At 44.9% G+C, this 16,410-nt stretch overlaps 1 protein-coding gene across 3 annotated transcripts in view; it reads left to right on the top strand.

Annotated features, from left to right (window-relative positions):
- The window catches only part of ABHD12 (abhydrolase domain containing 12), a 60,390-nt gene that overhangs the window by 28,708 nt on the left and 15,272 nt on the right, over positions 1–16,410 (top strand). For all 3 annotated transcript variants that reach the window (XM_023761714.1, XM_006097948.3, XM_023761715.1), the window contains exons 2-4: positions 5,616–5,740; positions 12,794–12,899; positions 16,188–16,307. In XM_023761714.1, the coding sequence (XP_023617482.1) occupies positions 5,616–5,740; positions 12,794–12,899; positions 16,188–16,307 (351 nt within the window). The remainder of the gene's footprint in view (positions 1–5,615; positions 5,741–12,793; positions 12,900–16,187; positions 16,308–16,410) is intronic.

Raw genomic sequence — 16,410 nt, 5'->3', positions numbered from 1 at the left:
AAAATTAGTACCTTTGACTGTCGGCAGGTTTCCATCTGAAACTCCAAGGGGGTTTGCAACACTGTTTTTAAAAAAAAAAAAAATCCCAAAGGCTGCACGACCCCGAAAAGCCCACTGCCCCCCAAAAAACAACTCCTTTCTTCGAATTTTTGGGACTCCAGTGGTGTGGCCGCGAGATTTTTGGGGGGTGCCCATGTCCCCCAGGCCCCGGGGGGTCCTGTGTTTTTTTGGGAAAGGTGGGCCCCAAGAGGTCTTTCCTCGGGGTTCATCCATTCCCCGGGGGCAATATTCCAGGAAATAAGCCTCTTTTTTTTTTTCCGGGAAAAAAAAAAATAAAAAAATTTTTTGGGGTGGGGGAGGGCTCCTATTAAATAAATTACCTTTCCAATAAACCGGGAGATTTGGGTCAGTTGGGGGGATCCTCCTACTTTGGGCTTTGGGCCTTTTGGGTGTTCCCCCCCCCTTTTTTTTCCTTCCCCCCCCCTCTTTCCCCCGATCTCCTGCCTGCTCCTCTCCTGCTTTCTGGACAGCAGGCACCCCTGTTTTTGTTTTCCTAACGGCCCCCCCCCCCCCCCCCAGCCTCCCAGCTGTGAACTGGCACTGCAAATAGGAACAGCCTTTTGGGCCAAACTCTGACTGTGGTGTTCGTTTACTTCCAAATGTGATTTTCTGCCTCAAGAAAATAGCATGGCTGTGAGGAGGTGGCCTGGGGCTAGGCCCTTCTTCAGCCAGGCAGCTCTGCTCTGGTCTAGTCTTCACTGGTCTGTGCTCCAGCCTGCTCTAGCCTGGGGAAAAGCAATCTGCAGTTATGGTGTAAAGGGAAAGTGTGTGCTCCTTGAACCTGAGGGGTTCTGGCTTATATGGACAGATGTCCTTGCCTCTGGTCCCTGATTAGTCTGTCCTCATGCACATGAGGACTCTAAATCCTCTGTTTGATTGATCCAAAAGGCACTATCCAGATTGGTCAGAATGGAGCTGCTCTGATTGGTCAGTGAAGATATTGATGGGGAGACAGCTGCACACCTTCAGTTGGACTAGGAAGCCCCAGTCCTGTTGGACTGTTCAGTCCTGTTGGTTAAAAGGATTCCAGGAGCTCCTCTTAGGGTTGGCTCAGATGGCAGAAACATTGCAAGAGGCAGGCAGCTAACTTAGTGCAGGCTTCGCCCTAAAATACTGTTGCATGAGAGACCCCTGTTTACAAATAGCTGCTAGCCTGTGGTTATTTTGTTTGTTCTTTTTTAAATTTAAGCCCAGTTAATCCACCAGGAGCCCTTTTTAGTAGGTATCTTCTTTCTCAGGGTCCACACCTTTCTCATCCCTAATTTTGTATGTTGTCTTTCTAGCCCTAAACTTAATTTGTTTCTTATTTTTTCTTGAAGAAACCACTCTTGGATTTGTTAATCAATTTTTGTATTTCTTACATCTGACTTTTTTTAAACATGAAAAAAAAAGATTTTTTTATAGTTTACTAGAGGCGTGGTGCACAGATTTGTGCACTGATTTGTGCACTGGTGGGGTGTGGGGATCAGTGGACCTCCCCGGGGATCAGTGGACCTCCCCCCACCAGCTTGTCAGGCTCCAGCCCACTGTCCACCTCGATCTCGCACAGCACGCGTCGATCTCGCACAGCACGAAGTAGTGCGGGAAGCGGCAGGCGGCTGGGAAGGAGCCCGAGCCGGGCTGGGTGCCGCACCACTCCCGCTCATCTGGGCCCCGCTGCACCTGCCACTGCAGCCGCTTGGGCACACAGGGAGAGTGTCCCTGGGAGAGGCTCTTGCTACCACAGCTGCTCTCGCCAGCCGTGAGCCCAGCGTCTGGCGCCTGTCAGCTGAGCGTTGAGCTTCTGCCCCCTGGTGGTCAGTGTGCATCATAGCTACCAGCCGGTCATCCGGTTGTCTGGTCTTCCGGTCGCTTAGGCTCTTTTTTAGAGAGGGAGAGAAAGGGAGAGAGAAACATCAATGTGAGAGCACAACATCAATTGGCTACCTCCTACACGCCCCTCACTGGGGATCAAGCCTGCAACCCAGGCATGTGCCCTGACCAGGAATTGAATCAGCAACCTTTGGTGCACCAGATGACACCCAACCAACTGAGCCACACCTGCCAGGGCAACATGAAAATATTTTTATCTTGCTGATTATGCAAGTGTAATACAGACTTGTAAAAAAATTTTCTCTGTATGCTTTTAAAAAAGATTTTCAGACTTGTGGACAAGATTTACTTCTGATCATATAGCACTGATTAAAAAAGAATCTAGAGTCCTAGCTGGTTTGGCTCAGCGGATAGAGCATTGGCCTGCGGACCAAAGGTCCCAGGTTCGATTCCAGTCCAGGGTACATGCCCGGGTTGCGGGCTCGATCCCCAGTAGGGGGCATGCAGGAGGCAGCTGATCAGTGATTCTCTCTCATCATTGATGTTTCTATCTCTCCCTCTCCCTTCCTCTCTGAAATCAATAAAAGTAAAAAAATAAAAAGGAATTTAGAGAAATTAAATTTTATTGTGGGAACATATACTCTCAGCTATTAAATGATTGTGTATTTCATTATTAAATATTCATATAAAGAGATAACATTAGAAACTGATGTCCTATATAAGAAGAAACTCCCAGGATGAGAGAGAAAGAAACATACCCAAAAGAACTACCCAAGTGCACTTCTAAAGGTAATCCAGGAGAGAGAAAGGTTCTGGGGAGAACCCTGTGCTGGCTATGTTTCTAAATTACAGAAACCTTGATTTTAGTTATGGGATTCTTACAGAATTTATTTACAAGTATAGAACTTTCGGATAAAAATAATGATATAAAATTTCTAATGTAAGATCTATGGAGTTTTCAAAACTAAATAGTTTTCTCTTGTTCTGTCAATTTCTTAGTGTAATATTTACTTTTGGTTTTATCTAAAATTACTAATCACTAACTGCCATTCCTGCTTTGTCCTCATCTCCCATCCTGGGCTTCAGGTTTCCTGGGGAGTCCCAATACACTTGATAGCTCTGAGTAAAACCAGTTGTCTCTCTGAAAGCCCTTATGTCTGCTCCACTGAGTTGAGAGCACAACATAGATGCACACATCCTCCTTTTCTGCCCTTATTGTCCACTGCCTGAGAGTGCTAGGTGCTCAATAATGACTTGAATAAACCAGATGAATGATTGAATGACATTATCAGATGTGCATATTTGTCATCAGCTTTATTAAGGCATTATTTACATACTAGAGGCCTGATGCACAAATTTCGTGCAAGAGTAGACCTTCCTTCCCCCGGCTGTCAGCACCAGCTTCCCTCCGGCCACCACCGAGACCCAGGCTTCCCTCGCAGGGAGAGGCCCCACCCACCCACTGCAGCCTGCCGGTTGGTGACCTGGGCTTCCCTCTTTGGGGCGATCGTGAAGCTCCCTGATTGATCGCCCTGCTGGCCGGTGGCCTGGGCCTCCTTTGCTGCCAATCTCTCTGTGGGGCAATCATGGAGCGATGGCCAGGCCCCCAACCAATCACATCGCACCCACCTTGGCTGGCCTGGCGCTAATAGCGTGGTTCTGGGTGGTTGTCCCGTTGGTCGTCCTGTTGGTTGTCCTGATGGTCGTTCCACTGTTCAGCCGTTCGGTCAATTTGCATATTACACTTTTATTATATAGGATAGAAAAATTTACCATTGTATACTGTTGTGTAACCATAATCAAGATAAAAAATATTACATCACTTCAAAAGTTCCCTGTGCCCCTTGCAACCTCCTCCCTCCATACCCAGCCCCTGGCAACCACTGTTCTGTTTTTCTGTCCATATAGTTTTGCCTTTTCTAGAATTTTAGATAAATGGAGTTGTACAGTACATAGTCTTTTTGTGTCTTATGTAATTTAGCATAATACTTTTGAGATAATCTGTATCTGTTTTTAAAACTGCCTTAACTTTTTTTTTTTAAAACAGTCCAGTAATAAATAACTAGCCCCACTAAGATTTTACTTGTTATGGTAAGTTAGAATAGTGGTTCCCAAGGCTGCTCTAGGGAATCATGGGAGGTCCCCCAAATTTCATTTCAGAGTGTCCATAAGGATCAAAATGATTTTCATAATAACACTGAGCTGTCATTTGCCTTTTTCACTCATTCTTTCCTGGAGTACTGTAGAGTTTCCAGATACTAATGATATGTGGTGTTGGAATAAGATTGAATGAAAAAAAACAGATTCGTGAATCCAGTCTGTCTTTTAGTGAGTTGTCTGCCTTTAAAGAAATTTGTAAAAGTATTGATGCCACTCTCTTCACTAAAAATTTTTGTATTTTTGCCAGGCCGGTGTGGGTCAGTGGTTGAGCACCAACCTATGAACCATAAGGTCACAGTTCGATTCCTGGTCAGGGCACATGCCCATGTTGTGGGCTCAATCCCTAGTTGGGGGTGTGCAGGAGGCAGCCCATCAATGATTCTCTTTCATCATTGCTGTTTCTCTCTCTCTCCCCCTCTTCCTTCTTCTCTGAAATCAATAAAAATATATTTAAAGAAAAAGTTTTTGTATTTTTGCCCTGCCTGGTGTGGCTCAGGTGGTTGGAGCGTCATCCCATACACCGAAAGGTTGTGGGTTCGATTCCCCAGTCAGGGCACATGTGGGAGGCAACTGATGGAAGTTTCTCTCCCTTTCCCTTTCTCTCTCTCCCTAAATTCAATAAAGCATGTCCTCGGGTGAGGATTTAAAAAAATAATAAAAAGTAAAATAATATAAAAGTTTTTGTATTGGAAAATATAATCACTTTTTACAACAAATGTTAATTATATTAATATGTAATGTGTGTTTATGTGTTTTATGCATTAATAGATTTTTAATAATTCCTTTGTTTTAACTTCTCATATGACAAGTAGTAAGACATGTAAACCATGTAAACATGTAAACAGAAGCTCTTTTGGGTCCTCAATTTTTTAGTTGTAGAGAGGCCCTTAGTCCAAGAAGTTTGCGAATTTCTGGGCTAGAGACATTTTTGAAAGGGATCAGGAACAGCAAGAGGACGTCATGAAGCTGGTTAGAGATTAGAAGAGGATCTTGAGACCTGGGATGACAGCCTGACATGAAGTGTCCGGAGAAGGGGCCTCCACTGGGCGGTGCCACAGGGGATGAAGGCAGAAATGGGAGGACCTGCAGTGATGGCCAAGTTTTATTCTCAGCCCTTGCTCCCTCCCAGGACCTGGTTAGGCAGATTCTGTTGATGTATGTACTTTCTACAATGAGATAATGGGTAACCTACACCTGTGGCTGGCTTACATCACAAGGTGATCACAAGGCCCAGATGTAGTCACTATTATTTGACATGAAGTTGCAGCCATGGTCTGATATTAGGTTGGGCACTTCCTGAAGATCTGATATCTATGCTGTGTTCTGATCCCAGGGCAAGCATAGGAAATCATCAGGACTGTTTCTTCAGCTTTCAGGAAAAAGCAGAAGTGTTTTAAGATCAAATCAAAGGACCTAAAATAATTATTTTAACAAAAGTAGGTGGGAAGCTATTCTTATTATTGATAGTATTCTTGTGGGAAAAGATACTTGTGGATCTTGGTTAGTGATTTCGATAATGCTATTAATAAACTAGCAAAATTGTACCTACTGCCTTTGACCTGTTCTTTGCTTTTCTCTCGCAGGCGAAAGGGCATGTGGTTCCAACTGAGGAAGATCCTTCTCTGTATTTTGGGATTATATGTTGCCATTCCATTCCTCATCAGACTATGTCCTGGGATACAGGCCAAATTGATTTTCTTAAATTTTGGTAAGTGCCTTGTGTCTGTTTTTTCTTTAACCTTAGTAAGATGATGATTTATATACGGGTAAAAGTAGGTTTACAGTTGTTCCTCTGGAAAATTATACAATAAATAATACAAGAAGAAACTGTGTTTCACGTACTCATGACTGTAACCCTACTTTTGCCCCACCCTGTATTTATATATCTACCACCCAGATCAAGAGATAGCATGTTTCTTTTACCCAGAAAGTTCCCTTGGGCACCTTCCCAGTTACAGGCTGTAAGGAGTGCTTTGCTCTCCAGGGCTGGCATTTGTGTGCACAGATGACTGTTGCATGGTAGTGGAGTCCTCCTTTAGCTGAGGTAGGTAAAAAGGTTGACCACATGGAGAGCCTTCTGAAGCTGTCATGTGAAGATGCTTGTCACTTGTGCAGTCTAGAAGGGAACTGTCCTTGGAAAAGACCACTTGAAAAAATAATAATTAGGCCTTTTTTTCTTTTTAAAAATAGATTTTTGTTTTCACTTAAAAATACCTGACATGCTTTGGTTTCTATGAAAGTATATGTTGGCTTTATACGTGTTATAGTCTCCTTGAGTTATCTTGGACTTTGTGTGTTCCAAAGGTGGGGTTTGTTTGTTTTTTTTATTACCTCCTACCCACTCACCTTCCCCCGCCTTCCCTCTAAGATTCTTCACTCTGTTCCATGCTTCTATGTCTCTGGATCCATCTCATTCATCAGTTTATTTTGTTACTTAGATTCTCAGAGGTGTTTGTGTGTGTGTGTGTGTGTGTGTGTGTGTGCGCACGCGCACGCTATGTATTTACTTTTTTGCAAGTGAGAGGAGAAAGGTGCAGAAGTATCAAGCATATGAAATAGAAGTTCTATGATTGTTGGGAATAATCCTTTTAAGGAGCACCATTTTTAAAAAAAAATGTTTTAATTGATTTTAGGGAGGAAGGGAGAGGGAGAGATAGAAACATCAATGAAGAGAGAGGATCATTGATCGCTGTCTCCTGCACTCCCCTTACTGGGGATCGAGGCCTCAACTTGGGCATGTCCCCTGACCGGGAATTGAACCATGACCCCCTGGTTCATAGGTCAACGCTCAACCACTGAGCCATGCCGGCCGGGCAAGGAGCACCATTTTATACCTACAAGATGAGACTAAGAGGGCAAGGACTTATGTGTGTGGGTGTTAGAGGTTTGAGGATAGAACATGGTGCTCTGTAAATGATGGCCTTCAAATTGGGTATGGGTAGCATTCGAACCAGATGAAGTGATCTCTGAGTATCCTCTTTGGCTGTGTTGGTTTGCAGAGAGTGGACTTGAACTTTATGTGTTTGGGAGCCAGAGACTAGGGAATTTGGGGATGGTGCTGTGGAGGCAGCAGGGGAACAAGTAGAGGGGAGGGAGGAGGAAGAACGTGAGGACCAGGGGGAGGACAGACAGGAGGTGTTGAGATGGTCCATGTGTGACTGGCCTGGTCCATCCTAGGAGAGACACACTGGGGTGGGTGTGTCATAGGAATCCAGATCCCCTTTCCTGTGGTAACAGAAGTGCTCCCAGCCCCAGGTGTCTGGGTATATAAGTTTGGAGTGTTAAGTCTGTAATAGATTTACTGACAAAAACTTGGAAGTTGCTGGTTAAAAAGGAATTTATGCTCTAAAGAGTAGCAGCAGTATTTTTATTTGATGTCAAACTAGAACTTTCTTGCTCCCTGGCCATCTTGGCAGCTGCTCTTGGTTGGGGGCTGTCCCACACTTAAGGTAGAAAGACAGTGACCACAAAGAAGATGACAAAGTTGCTGGAGTCAATCAGCTCTAGGCTCCAACTTGTTATAAAAAAGTGGAAATTACATGTTGGAGTACAAGCAGACTCTGAAAATAATCAGACAAGGTAAAGTGAAATTGGTCATCCTTGCCAGCAACTGCCTAGCCTTGAGGAAATCTGAAATAGGGCACTACAGCATGTTGGCTAAGATTGTTGTCCACCTCTACCATGGCAATGATACTGAATTGGGCACAGGCTGTGGAATATACTACAGGTGTGCACACTGGCTGTTATTCATGCAGGGATTCTGATATCAGTAGGAGCATGCCAGAACAGACTGGTGAAACATAAATCATACGAAATTTTTTTCTAATGAAATTAGCCAGGACATGTTTCAAAAAAATTTTTTTTAAATTGTAAAAATACATGTAGTATACTAAGAGGCATTTGACTTTTCTAACAGAAACATAGCTGAACTTCTGGGAATTTATCATCTCTATAAGTTTTTATCACTTGTGAGAAGCTCAAATTTAAAAGGAACTAACAATATTCTAAAAAGGGAGTTTTGTTTTTTGACTTAAATGTCCACAGTCTGTCCAGCACAGAAGAGAATTAGAGTTTATATATAAACACAAAGCTACAGGGCTGCAGATTTCCTGATGGCAGACCTTAGAATTGACCTTGCACACTTTTCCACCTTTGCTGGTCTGCAGGTACCTTGGGCTGGTGTCTTTGTGGCAGCAGGTACGTGTGGCATGCTGCTCTGTGGGTCCTACAGCAAATATTTGAATTGAATTGATTTACTTCAGATCAGTTATTTGGGCTACTTTAGACACAGCCCACAGATTTTGCTTTGTTGGTTTCCTAATGAAATTGCAGATGTTCCTCAGGAATGGAATTTTGCCAGCCCCAATGGCACAGAAGAGGAGGCTTGGGCCACAGTGGTGTTTTTAAAGGAGATTTTTGGTTAGTTGTCTGTGCCCCCTTCCCCTGCAGAGGAAGTGAGGGTCTCTAACACAGCCCTGTAGTGAATTGGCGGTTTCACCTCATGCTGCTGGGGTGGTGATTCTATTCTTGTCTCCTCAAAATGTGAATCATGAGCCTGTGGTTTTCCATTTAGATATCAAAGGAAGTGTAACAATCTTTTAGGCCTCAAAATATGATTAAAGAATATATTTTTAAGTTCACAATAAATCTATTTGAAGCTGCCGAAACCGGTTTGGCTCAGTGGATAGAGCGTCGGCCTGCGGACTGAAAGGTCCCGGGTTCGATTCCGGTCAAGGGCATGTACCTGGGTTGTGGGCACATTCCCAGTAGGAGATGTGCAGGAGGCAGCTGATCGATGTTTCTTTCCCATCGATGTTTCTAACTCTCTATCTCTCTCCCTTCCTCTCTGTAAAAAATCAATAAAATATATTTAAAAAAAAAAATCTATTTGAAGCCAAATTTATAAATCAGATAAATACGCTTTAGAAGAAGGTTAGCACTTATGATTTAAGGCATTATTCTTACTTTAAATGTTTTCACAAGCAAAAAAATACATGATTATTCTAAAAGATTAACTGAAAATGCCTGAATAACAATGAAGAAGAAAGTGAAAATCACTCTGAGAAAATTGTTAACATCGTCATTTATTTCCTGCTGGTCTCTTGTCTGTCTTACACATAAACATAAATGTATATGTTTCTCGATACTCACAGCACTCGCTCCAACCAGGGCCTGGATCAAACCTGCAACCCAGATACCTGACCCTAACTGGGAATTGAACCTAAGACCCTCTGTTACGTGGGCCGACACTATTAACTACTGAACCACACCGGCCAAGGCAAAATATATATATTTTTAAATATATTTTATTGATTTTTTTTTTTACAGAGAGAAAGGGAGAGGGATAGAGAGTTAGAAACATTGATGAGAGAGAAACATCGATCAGCTGCCTTCTGCACACTCCCTACTGGGGATGTGACCGCAACCAAGGTACATGCCCTTGACAGGAATCAAACCTGGGACCCTTGAGTCCACAGGCCGACGCTCTATCCATTGAGCCAAACCAGCTAGGGCATATGTATTTGTTTTTAAAGCAAAAGGCCAGCCAGTTCACTTCAATGGTTACTGGGACAATAGTGCTTACACCTCCTCTTTTTGCTTCCCTGTAGCAGTCCCTGTGACCCTCTGATAGCTTTCTTTTCTATTCTGTTCTTACGGAAGCCCCTACAGCCTGCATCATGGAGTTGTAATTTTATAAAACCTAGAGAGCCCTCTTAACCCTCCCCTTGTTGGCTCTACACGTCATCCAGTGTTTCAGGGTTGCTCCTTGCTCAGTAACTGGGATCAGCTATAGCCCCGATATTTAAAATCTTCAGGCAGTTAAAAATGTTCTTTGCAGGTAAGTAGTTTCAGCTTCTTACCCTATGAAATATTTTCCAGATTAGTTTTAAAAAAAGAAGACAGAGTAGGTCTTTTCCCCTTCATTCATGTATTGATTCACTGATTATTCATGGAGAACCATTGTGCAGGATCATTTCTAAATCATGTTTGTTGATGGTTGTGGCTGCTGGTAACTGGTGGATATGGCCAGAGAGTAGACAATGCAAACAGGAAGGAGGAAAAGCCAGAGACCTGGGTCCCAGCCGTTGGATGTGCCTTGGGTCCTGTATATTGGGTTCCTGGGCCATGCAGTCAACCTGTGTGTGAGGTGGAGTTTGTAACTCCTAGTGGACTACCTTGCCTGCAGGCCATGTGCTCTGTCCCTACTCCAACCCTGTATATAATGCTCTGGCCTAGAGGGTGGGCTCCAGCCAGCATCTCAGAGTCAGTGGGGCCAAGGTATATGATCACATGGGAGGTCAGTGAGCCCTGGCCTGTTACTGTGTTCTTGCCCAGGCCAGCCTAGGTCTCCTATACCCCTCAACCCCATTCCTTTGTGGCATTTCTGCTCACTTACACCAGTAGTGGCAAGGTAGTTCCTCTGGCCACTGCTCTAGGGTTGTCTGACCCCCAGGAGTAACCAGAGGCCCCCATTAGCTGGAGGGTAGATGCATGGACAGCATCTGCTGGACTTGGGGCATTTACTACCTCCTTTTTCACGGTTGTTTCTAAAACACAAAGTGAACTGGAAGACGAGCCTCATGAATGAGTCTATTCTGGTGTAGAATCTGATTCCTCAGTTCCTAACTTTCTGAGGTTTGGAGGCTTTGGGGATCAGCTGCTAATCTTTGTAAATACTTTTCGGGGGGGGTCCTCTGAGCTCTGGGGTAGTGTGTACGTAGCTTGGTTGCCTTCTCTCCGGACACAGAAACAGTCAAGGCTCAGAAACTGAGCCAGCGGAAGCCAAGTGCCCTCAGCCCTTGATGGCACCCGCTTTCTGTTTGGCACTGGGACTGGGGTATGTAATTCCAGCCTTAGGAGCAGAATTGGTTAAATGGTTTGGGTGTGGGGTTGACAGTGGGCACTAGGTATGGATATTCAGAGTTTCATTGAGGAAGTTATTTTGGCTCACACTTGTCGGATGAGAAGCTGTCATATCCGGCTGCAGCCTTCAGCTTCCACAGCATAGAACAGTCACAGAATTGGGACTGCAGGAGTAGGTGCCTGCATCTGAAACAGCGCGAGAAACAGAAGTCCTTCTCAGGCCCTCTCTCTGAGTCTCATTGCCAGAGTAAAATCTGAACTCCATGGCATGGCTACATTTGTTCCCAGGTTGTGAAATGAGTACCACGCACTGGTGGGCATATTTAAAACAACAGAAATTTACTCCCTCCCAGTTCTGGAGGCTGGAAGTCTGAAAGCAAGGTGTCGACAGTGCCATGCTCCCTGAGAATGGGTGGAATCCTTCCTTGCCTCTTCCCAGCTTCTGGTGGTAGCCAGCAATCCGTGGTGTTCCTTGGTTTGTAGCTGCACCACTCTAGTCTAGCCTCCAGTGTCACATGGCTACCTTCTCCCTGTGTCTTTACTTTGTCTTTTTCTGTCCTTGTCTCTCTGTGTGTCTCAGTTATCCCTTTTGTTAAGGACAGCAGTTATATTGGATGGGGATCTAACTAACAAGCTTGGTTACTCTGTGAAGACCCTATTTCGAAATAAGGTCACATTCTGAGCACTTCAGTGTATCCTTTTGGGCAGGGGTGGGGGCACAAGCCAACACATAACAGGGCACTTGGGGTCAATGAGGACTAGAACCAGTTTACCTTTCTCACTTCCTGTCTGATTAGTCAAGAGTGTGGGTCATGGAGTCGGGCAGCCAAGGTGCAAATCCTAGTTCTGTCCCATGTGAGCTGGTGACTTAACCAGAGCTATGAAACACCAGTAGTACCAGCCTATCAGGATGGTGTGCAGATTACAAGAAGTGCTGTGGTGAGGGCATGAACAACATAGTGCTGGCACCATAAAAGCACGAGGAAATATTATGCCACCTCCTTTGGTTGCCATTTTTCTCTTGAGAGAAAACAGTAATTAGTGTTTAAAAAAAATGTATCCTTCTTCTTGAGGAAGAGATGGATTAAGAAGCTGGAGATAATGAAAGCAGCCCTGGTGGGAGGATTTGTCTGCCTGCATGGTCTGAAACGTTTGCTCAGGGAATTTCTGAGTAAAGAGGTGTAACCCCATATCCTCAGGAGTGGGATACTTTATTTCTTCAGCAAATGTGTACTGAGCCGCAGGGACATTTTAGGAAGTGAGAGCCAGATGTGCAGGTTATGTGGTGGGAGAGCTTTCAGGCAAAGGGGACGGCAAGTGCAAAGGCCCTGGAGCAGGAGGTTGATGAGTGCAGCTCAGGAAGGGGACAAGGGTAGCAGATGAGCACACTTGGCTTTTATACGACGTAGATGTGTGAGGTTATTTAATGAAACTACTCACTTCACCAAAGAAAACTAAAAATGTGTACAGCTTCCTTATAGAAGGTGGGATCAGCTAGAAGGGGACAAGGGTGGTGTGAGGTTATTTAATGAAACTACTCTTTTCACCAAAGGAAACTAAAAATCTGTACAGCTTCCTTATAGAAGGTGGGATCAGCTGACCCTCACGTCTCTCAGGGATCTTTCCTTCCTCAGTTGCACCTTCTCACACCTTGAATAATCAAACTTAAGTGTGTCCATCTCTAATCAGACCTCACCCTTGCTAGAGGTTCTGAAGATTCACTCATAGTGTCCCAGAGCAGGCTTGCCTACAAATCCACCTGAGGCTGGAGGGTCTGGTATGCCCGGCATTATTGTGTTGGAAAAGACTTGGCACTTTTTTTTTTTTTTGAGAGCTTTACCGTGTGTGTGTGTGTGTACCCCAGTAATCCTGTTTTTCATCTCTTTGTCCCCTACAGTGAGAGTTCCCTATTTCATTGACTTGAAAAAACCACAGGATCAAGGTTTGAATCACACCTGTAATTACTACCTCCAGCCAGAAGAAGACGTGACCCTTGGAGTCTGGTGAGTGTCTGGCCAAATGACTGCAGGGTCGAGGCACCCACTGTGTGGACTCTCCAGGAGGCAGGAAGGACCCTGTGCACCGTGGTCACTGCTGTCCTTGGCAGCAGTCTCTAAACTGTTGCATGTCCATTTTTATTTTAACCCACTTTATTTCCAAAGCAAAGAGCTCTGCTAAATTTGATCCTAATGAAACACAATGAGATGGCACCAAACTATCCTGAGGTTTTCACACGGCTTTGTGAACCAGATTGCTTTTTGTAGAGAGCCTCATTTCCAGGGGAAAAGAAAGTACTAGAAACAGAGAATATACGCACAGAATTGTGAGCACAGGCTTGAGATACACCATTTCTTTTCAGAGGCAGGAATGTCTAGATATTGAAAAGAGCTTGATTTCTTTTTACATACAGCACTTTGGCAGTAATTTTGGTGTTTGCTATCTGAGCATGTACTTTTTGTAGCCATAAATTTGAATTGGACTTAAGCTCTGTGATTTCTTTGTCTTTAGAATATGTTTTAATGTTTTTTCTGGGGACAAGTGGGTGTTTTCGAACAACTAAATTTAAATTGATCAACCTTTCTGTGGTATGTTGTGCTTTTTCCTCTCAGAATCACTCTGAATCGCTGTCCCTTAATCTAGATGGGGTGTTTTTTCAGTACCATAAAGTCTCTCCCTGCTGTCTCAGAAAACCACTGTGTATGTGAGAAGCTTCTAAATGAAATGTTGTGAATAGCTTCCCAGTGTGGATTGCGAGGAGTTCAGGCATTTCTAATAATGGTCCTGGGTAAAGAACGTAAAATGAGAAAGGAGATTTTTGTTCTTACAAGTTGGTGCTGAGACTCTATAGAGTCTTTTGTTATTTCCAATTTGATTTAATCTAGCATTTACTGACCACTGTGTGCACAGCGGGCACTCTGCTTCTCCATCCAGAGCTCTTTGGTGGGAATTGGTTGGCCCTCCTCCTGGTTAATGGGGGTTTGTGCTTTGAAGACATGGGATTTAGTTAGGGCTTCTTCCTTCTTTTGCAAAGCGGGGATTGTGGTGCTGATACCTAGGCTGAGAGCTCTCATCAGTTACCCAAGAAAGTTGTATTTAGTGACAACAAATACAACTTCTGATAGTGACAGCCAGGCTGTGTGCTGGTGGGCACCTGCTGCCTGCTCATGTCTCGTGCTGTTGGGAGGACAGTGTGGGCCCTTGGGCACCAACTACTCTCATCAGGCACCTCATCAGATCTAAAGCTGAGGATTTGCTTGGCCGTCAGCTCAATCTCTGCTGCCTGTCGTGGGCAGAGTTATCCATCTGGCAGGACAGAGGTGAGCCCCAGGACTATGTCCCCTTTTCTCTTGCTGGAAGCTTCCTGGGCCTTTGTCAAGAGTCCCACATTTGTTGTAGGCTGTCTACTGGAAGTGCCTTAGCTCCCAGTACTGAAAGGTACATTTACACCATGGAATGCTATACAGCTGTAAAAAAGGAGGATCTCTTACCCTTTGAGACAGCATGGAGGGACATGGAAAGTATTATGCTAAGCTAAACAAGCCAGTCTAAGAAAGGCAAGTATCACATGATCTCACTCATATGTGGAATCTAATGAGCAAAATAAATTGATGAACAAAGTAGATCTGGAGACATAGAGTATAGAAGAGACTGATGAATCTCAGAGGGAAGGTGGGGGTGGGGGAGATAAGAAGGGAGAAATTAACCAAAGAACTTATATACATACTAGAGGCCCAGGGCATAAAATGCGTGCACGGGGGTGAGGGGGGTGGTGTCCCTCAGCCAGGCCTGCACCCTCTCCAATCTGGACCCCTCAGGGGATGTCCGACTCACAATCGGGACTGCTGGCTCCTAACTGCTCACCTGCCTGCCTGCCTGATCGTCCCTAACCTCTCTGCCTGCTTGCCTAATCGCCCCTAACTGCTCTCCCTTCCTGGCCTGATTGTTCCTAACTGCTCTCCCCTGCTGGTCTGATCGCCCCTAATTGCTCTCCCCTCCCGGCCTGATCATTTCTAACTGCTCTTGCCTGCCTACCTGATCGTCCCTAACTGCTCTCCCCTGCTGGCCTGATGCACCTAACCGCCTCTGCCTCGGCCCCTGCCACTGTGGCTTTGTCTGGAAGGACATCCGGAAGGATGTACGGAAGATGCCTGGTCTAATTAGCATATTACCCTTTTATAAGTATAGATATGTATAACCCAGGGACACAGACAATAGTGTGGTGAAGGCCTGGGCAGGTGGTGGGTGGTGCACGGTGGAGGGGGTTGACGGGGAAAAAAAGGGTGACAAATATAATACTTTCAATAATAAAGATAAATTTATATATATATACCTTTCCATTCCATAGGTTTATAATTATAGGAGAGTGATAATTACAGTGGTCAGAAACACCCACAGTGTTATCCCTGGAACTAGTAAAGAAATATGTTAGAAATGAGATGCTGAAACTTAAGAGCTAGAAAATAAGAAATTGGCCATTTACTACAGTATTTTTAAAGGATTCTTACTAATTTAAATAACTTTTACAGAAAGCCTTATTAATTCAGACTCTCCCCAGTGATTAACAGTATTTGATGTGGGCCTGAGTTAAGATTAACTGGAGCATCTCTCTGAAGGAGGGTTTGGCCAGATAGACTGAGTGAGTCTCTGAGAACCTGGCCGGGTATGGAATGAGTTGGCTGACTGTAAGCTCAGTTACGAGATGGGGCAGCCTGCAACGTGTCCTCCTGCAGACATGGGTCTGCAGACATGGGTCTGGAATGTGCTGTACTTTAGAAATGGTACTTTAAGGATGGCCAGGTTTCTAGTGCAGCTCACGAGATCAGTGTTGGCTGAATTAGCACTTGTGGCAACATGATACTGTCTTACAACTTGAAAATATGATATGGGTATGTATGAGGGAAATGCTGTTGTTCAGCTCATATTTATCAAGTGCTCATTCTGTGCTAGTCCCACATTAAGGCCTGGTGACCCATCCAGGTGAGATTTTTCCTCACAGAGCTTCTAGTTCCTCCTGGAGAAACAGCTGTCCCCACACCTTGGTAACTGCTATCTGTGAGCCTCTATGGCCAGCAGATGTCCATTTGCAAGTTAGGAAATATGCGTAAGCAGTCAGAAGCCATCCCTACACCTTGGAGCTCCGAGTTCAGTAATTTATTCTGGAGACAGGGACAGTTTGCCTCTTCTGCACACCCATCCCCTGCTCTCTGCTCGGTGGGACATTGGCTTCATAGTTGTTCCTTCGACAGCCATCATCATCTGGTCGTGCTGTTCCTCTCTGCTTTTGTTTCCAGGCACACTGTCCCCGCTGTCTGGTGGAAGACCGCCCAGGGGAAGGACCAGATGTGGTACGAGGATGCCTTGGCTTCCAGTCACCCTGTCATCTTGTACTTGCACGGGAATGCAGGCACCCGGTGAGGAAGGAGAGCTCACACATGTGTCCTCCATACAGTGCTGGCTCCTTTGTGAGCAGGAGTGTCCTGGCCCAGTCGGGCTTACTGACCCACTGCAATGAGG

The sequence above is a fragment of the Myotis lucifugus genome, unplaced genomic scaffold (assembly GCF_000147115.1).
Source record: "Myotis lucifugus unplaced genomic scaffold, Myoluc2.0 scaffold_214, whole genome shotgun sequence".
Classification (NCBI taxonomy): domain Eukaryota; kingdom Metazoa; phylum Chordata; class Mammalia; order Chiroptera; family Vespertilionidae; genus Myotis; species Myotis lucifugus.
Note: the sequence above shows the minus strand (reverse complement) of the source record. Positions and strands in the feature narration are given on the sequence as shown.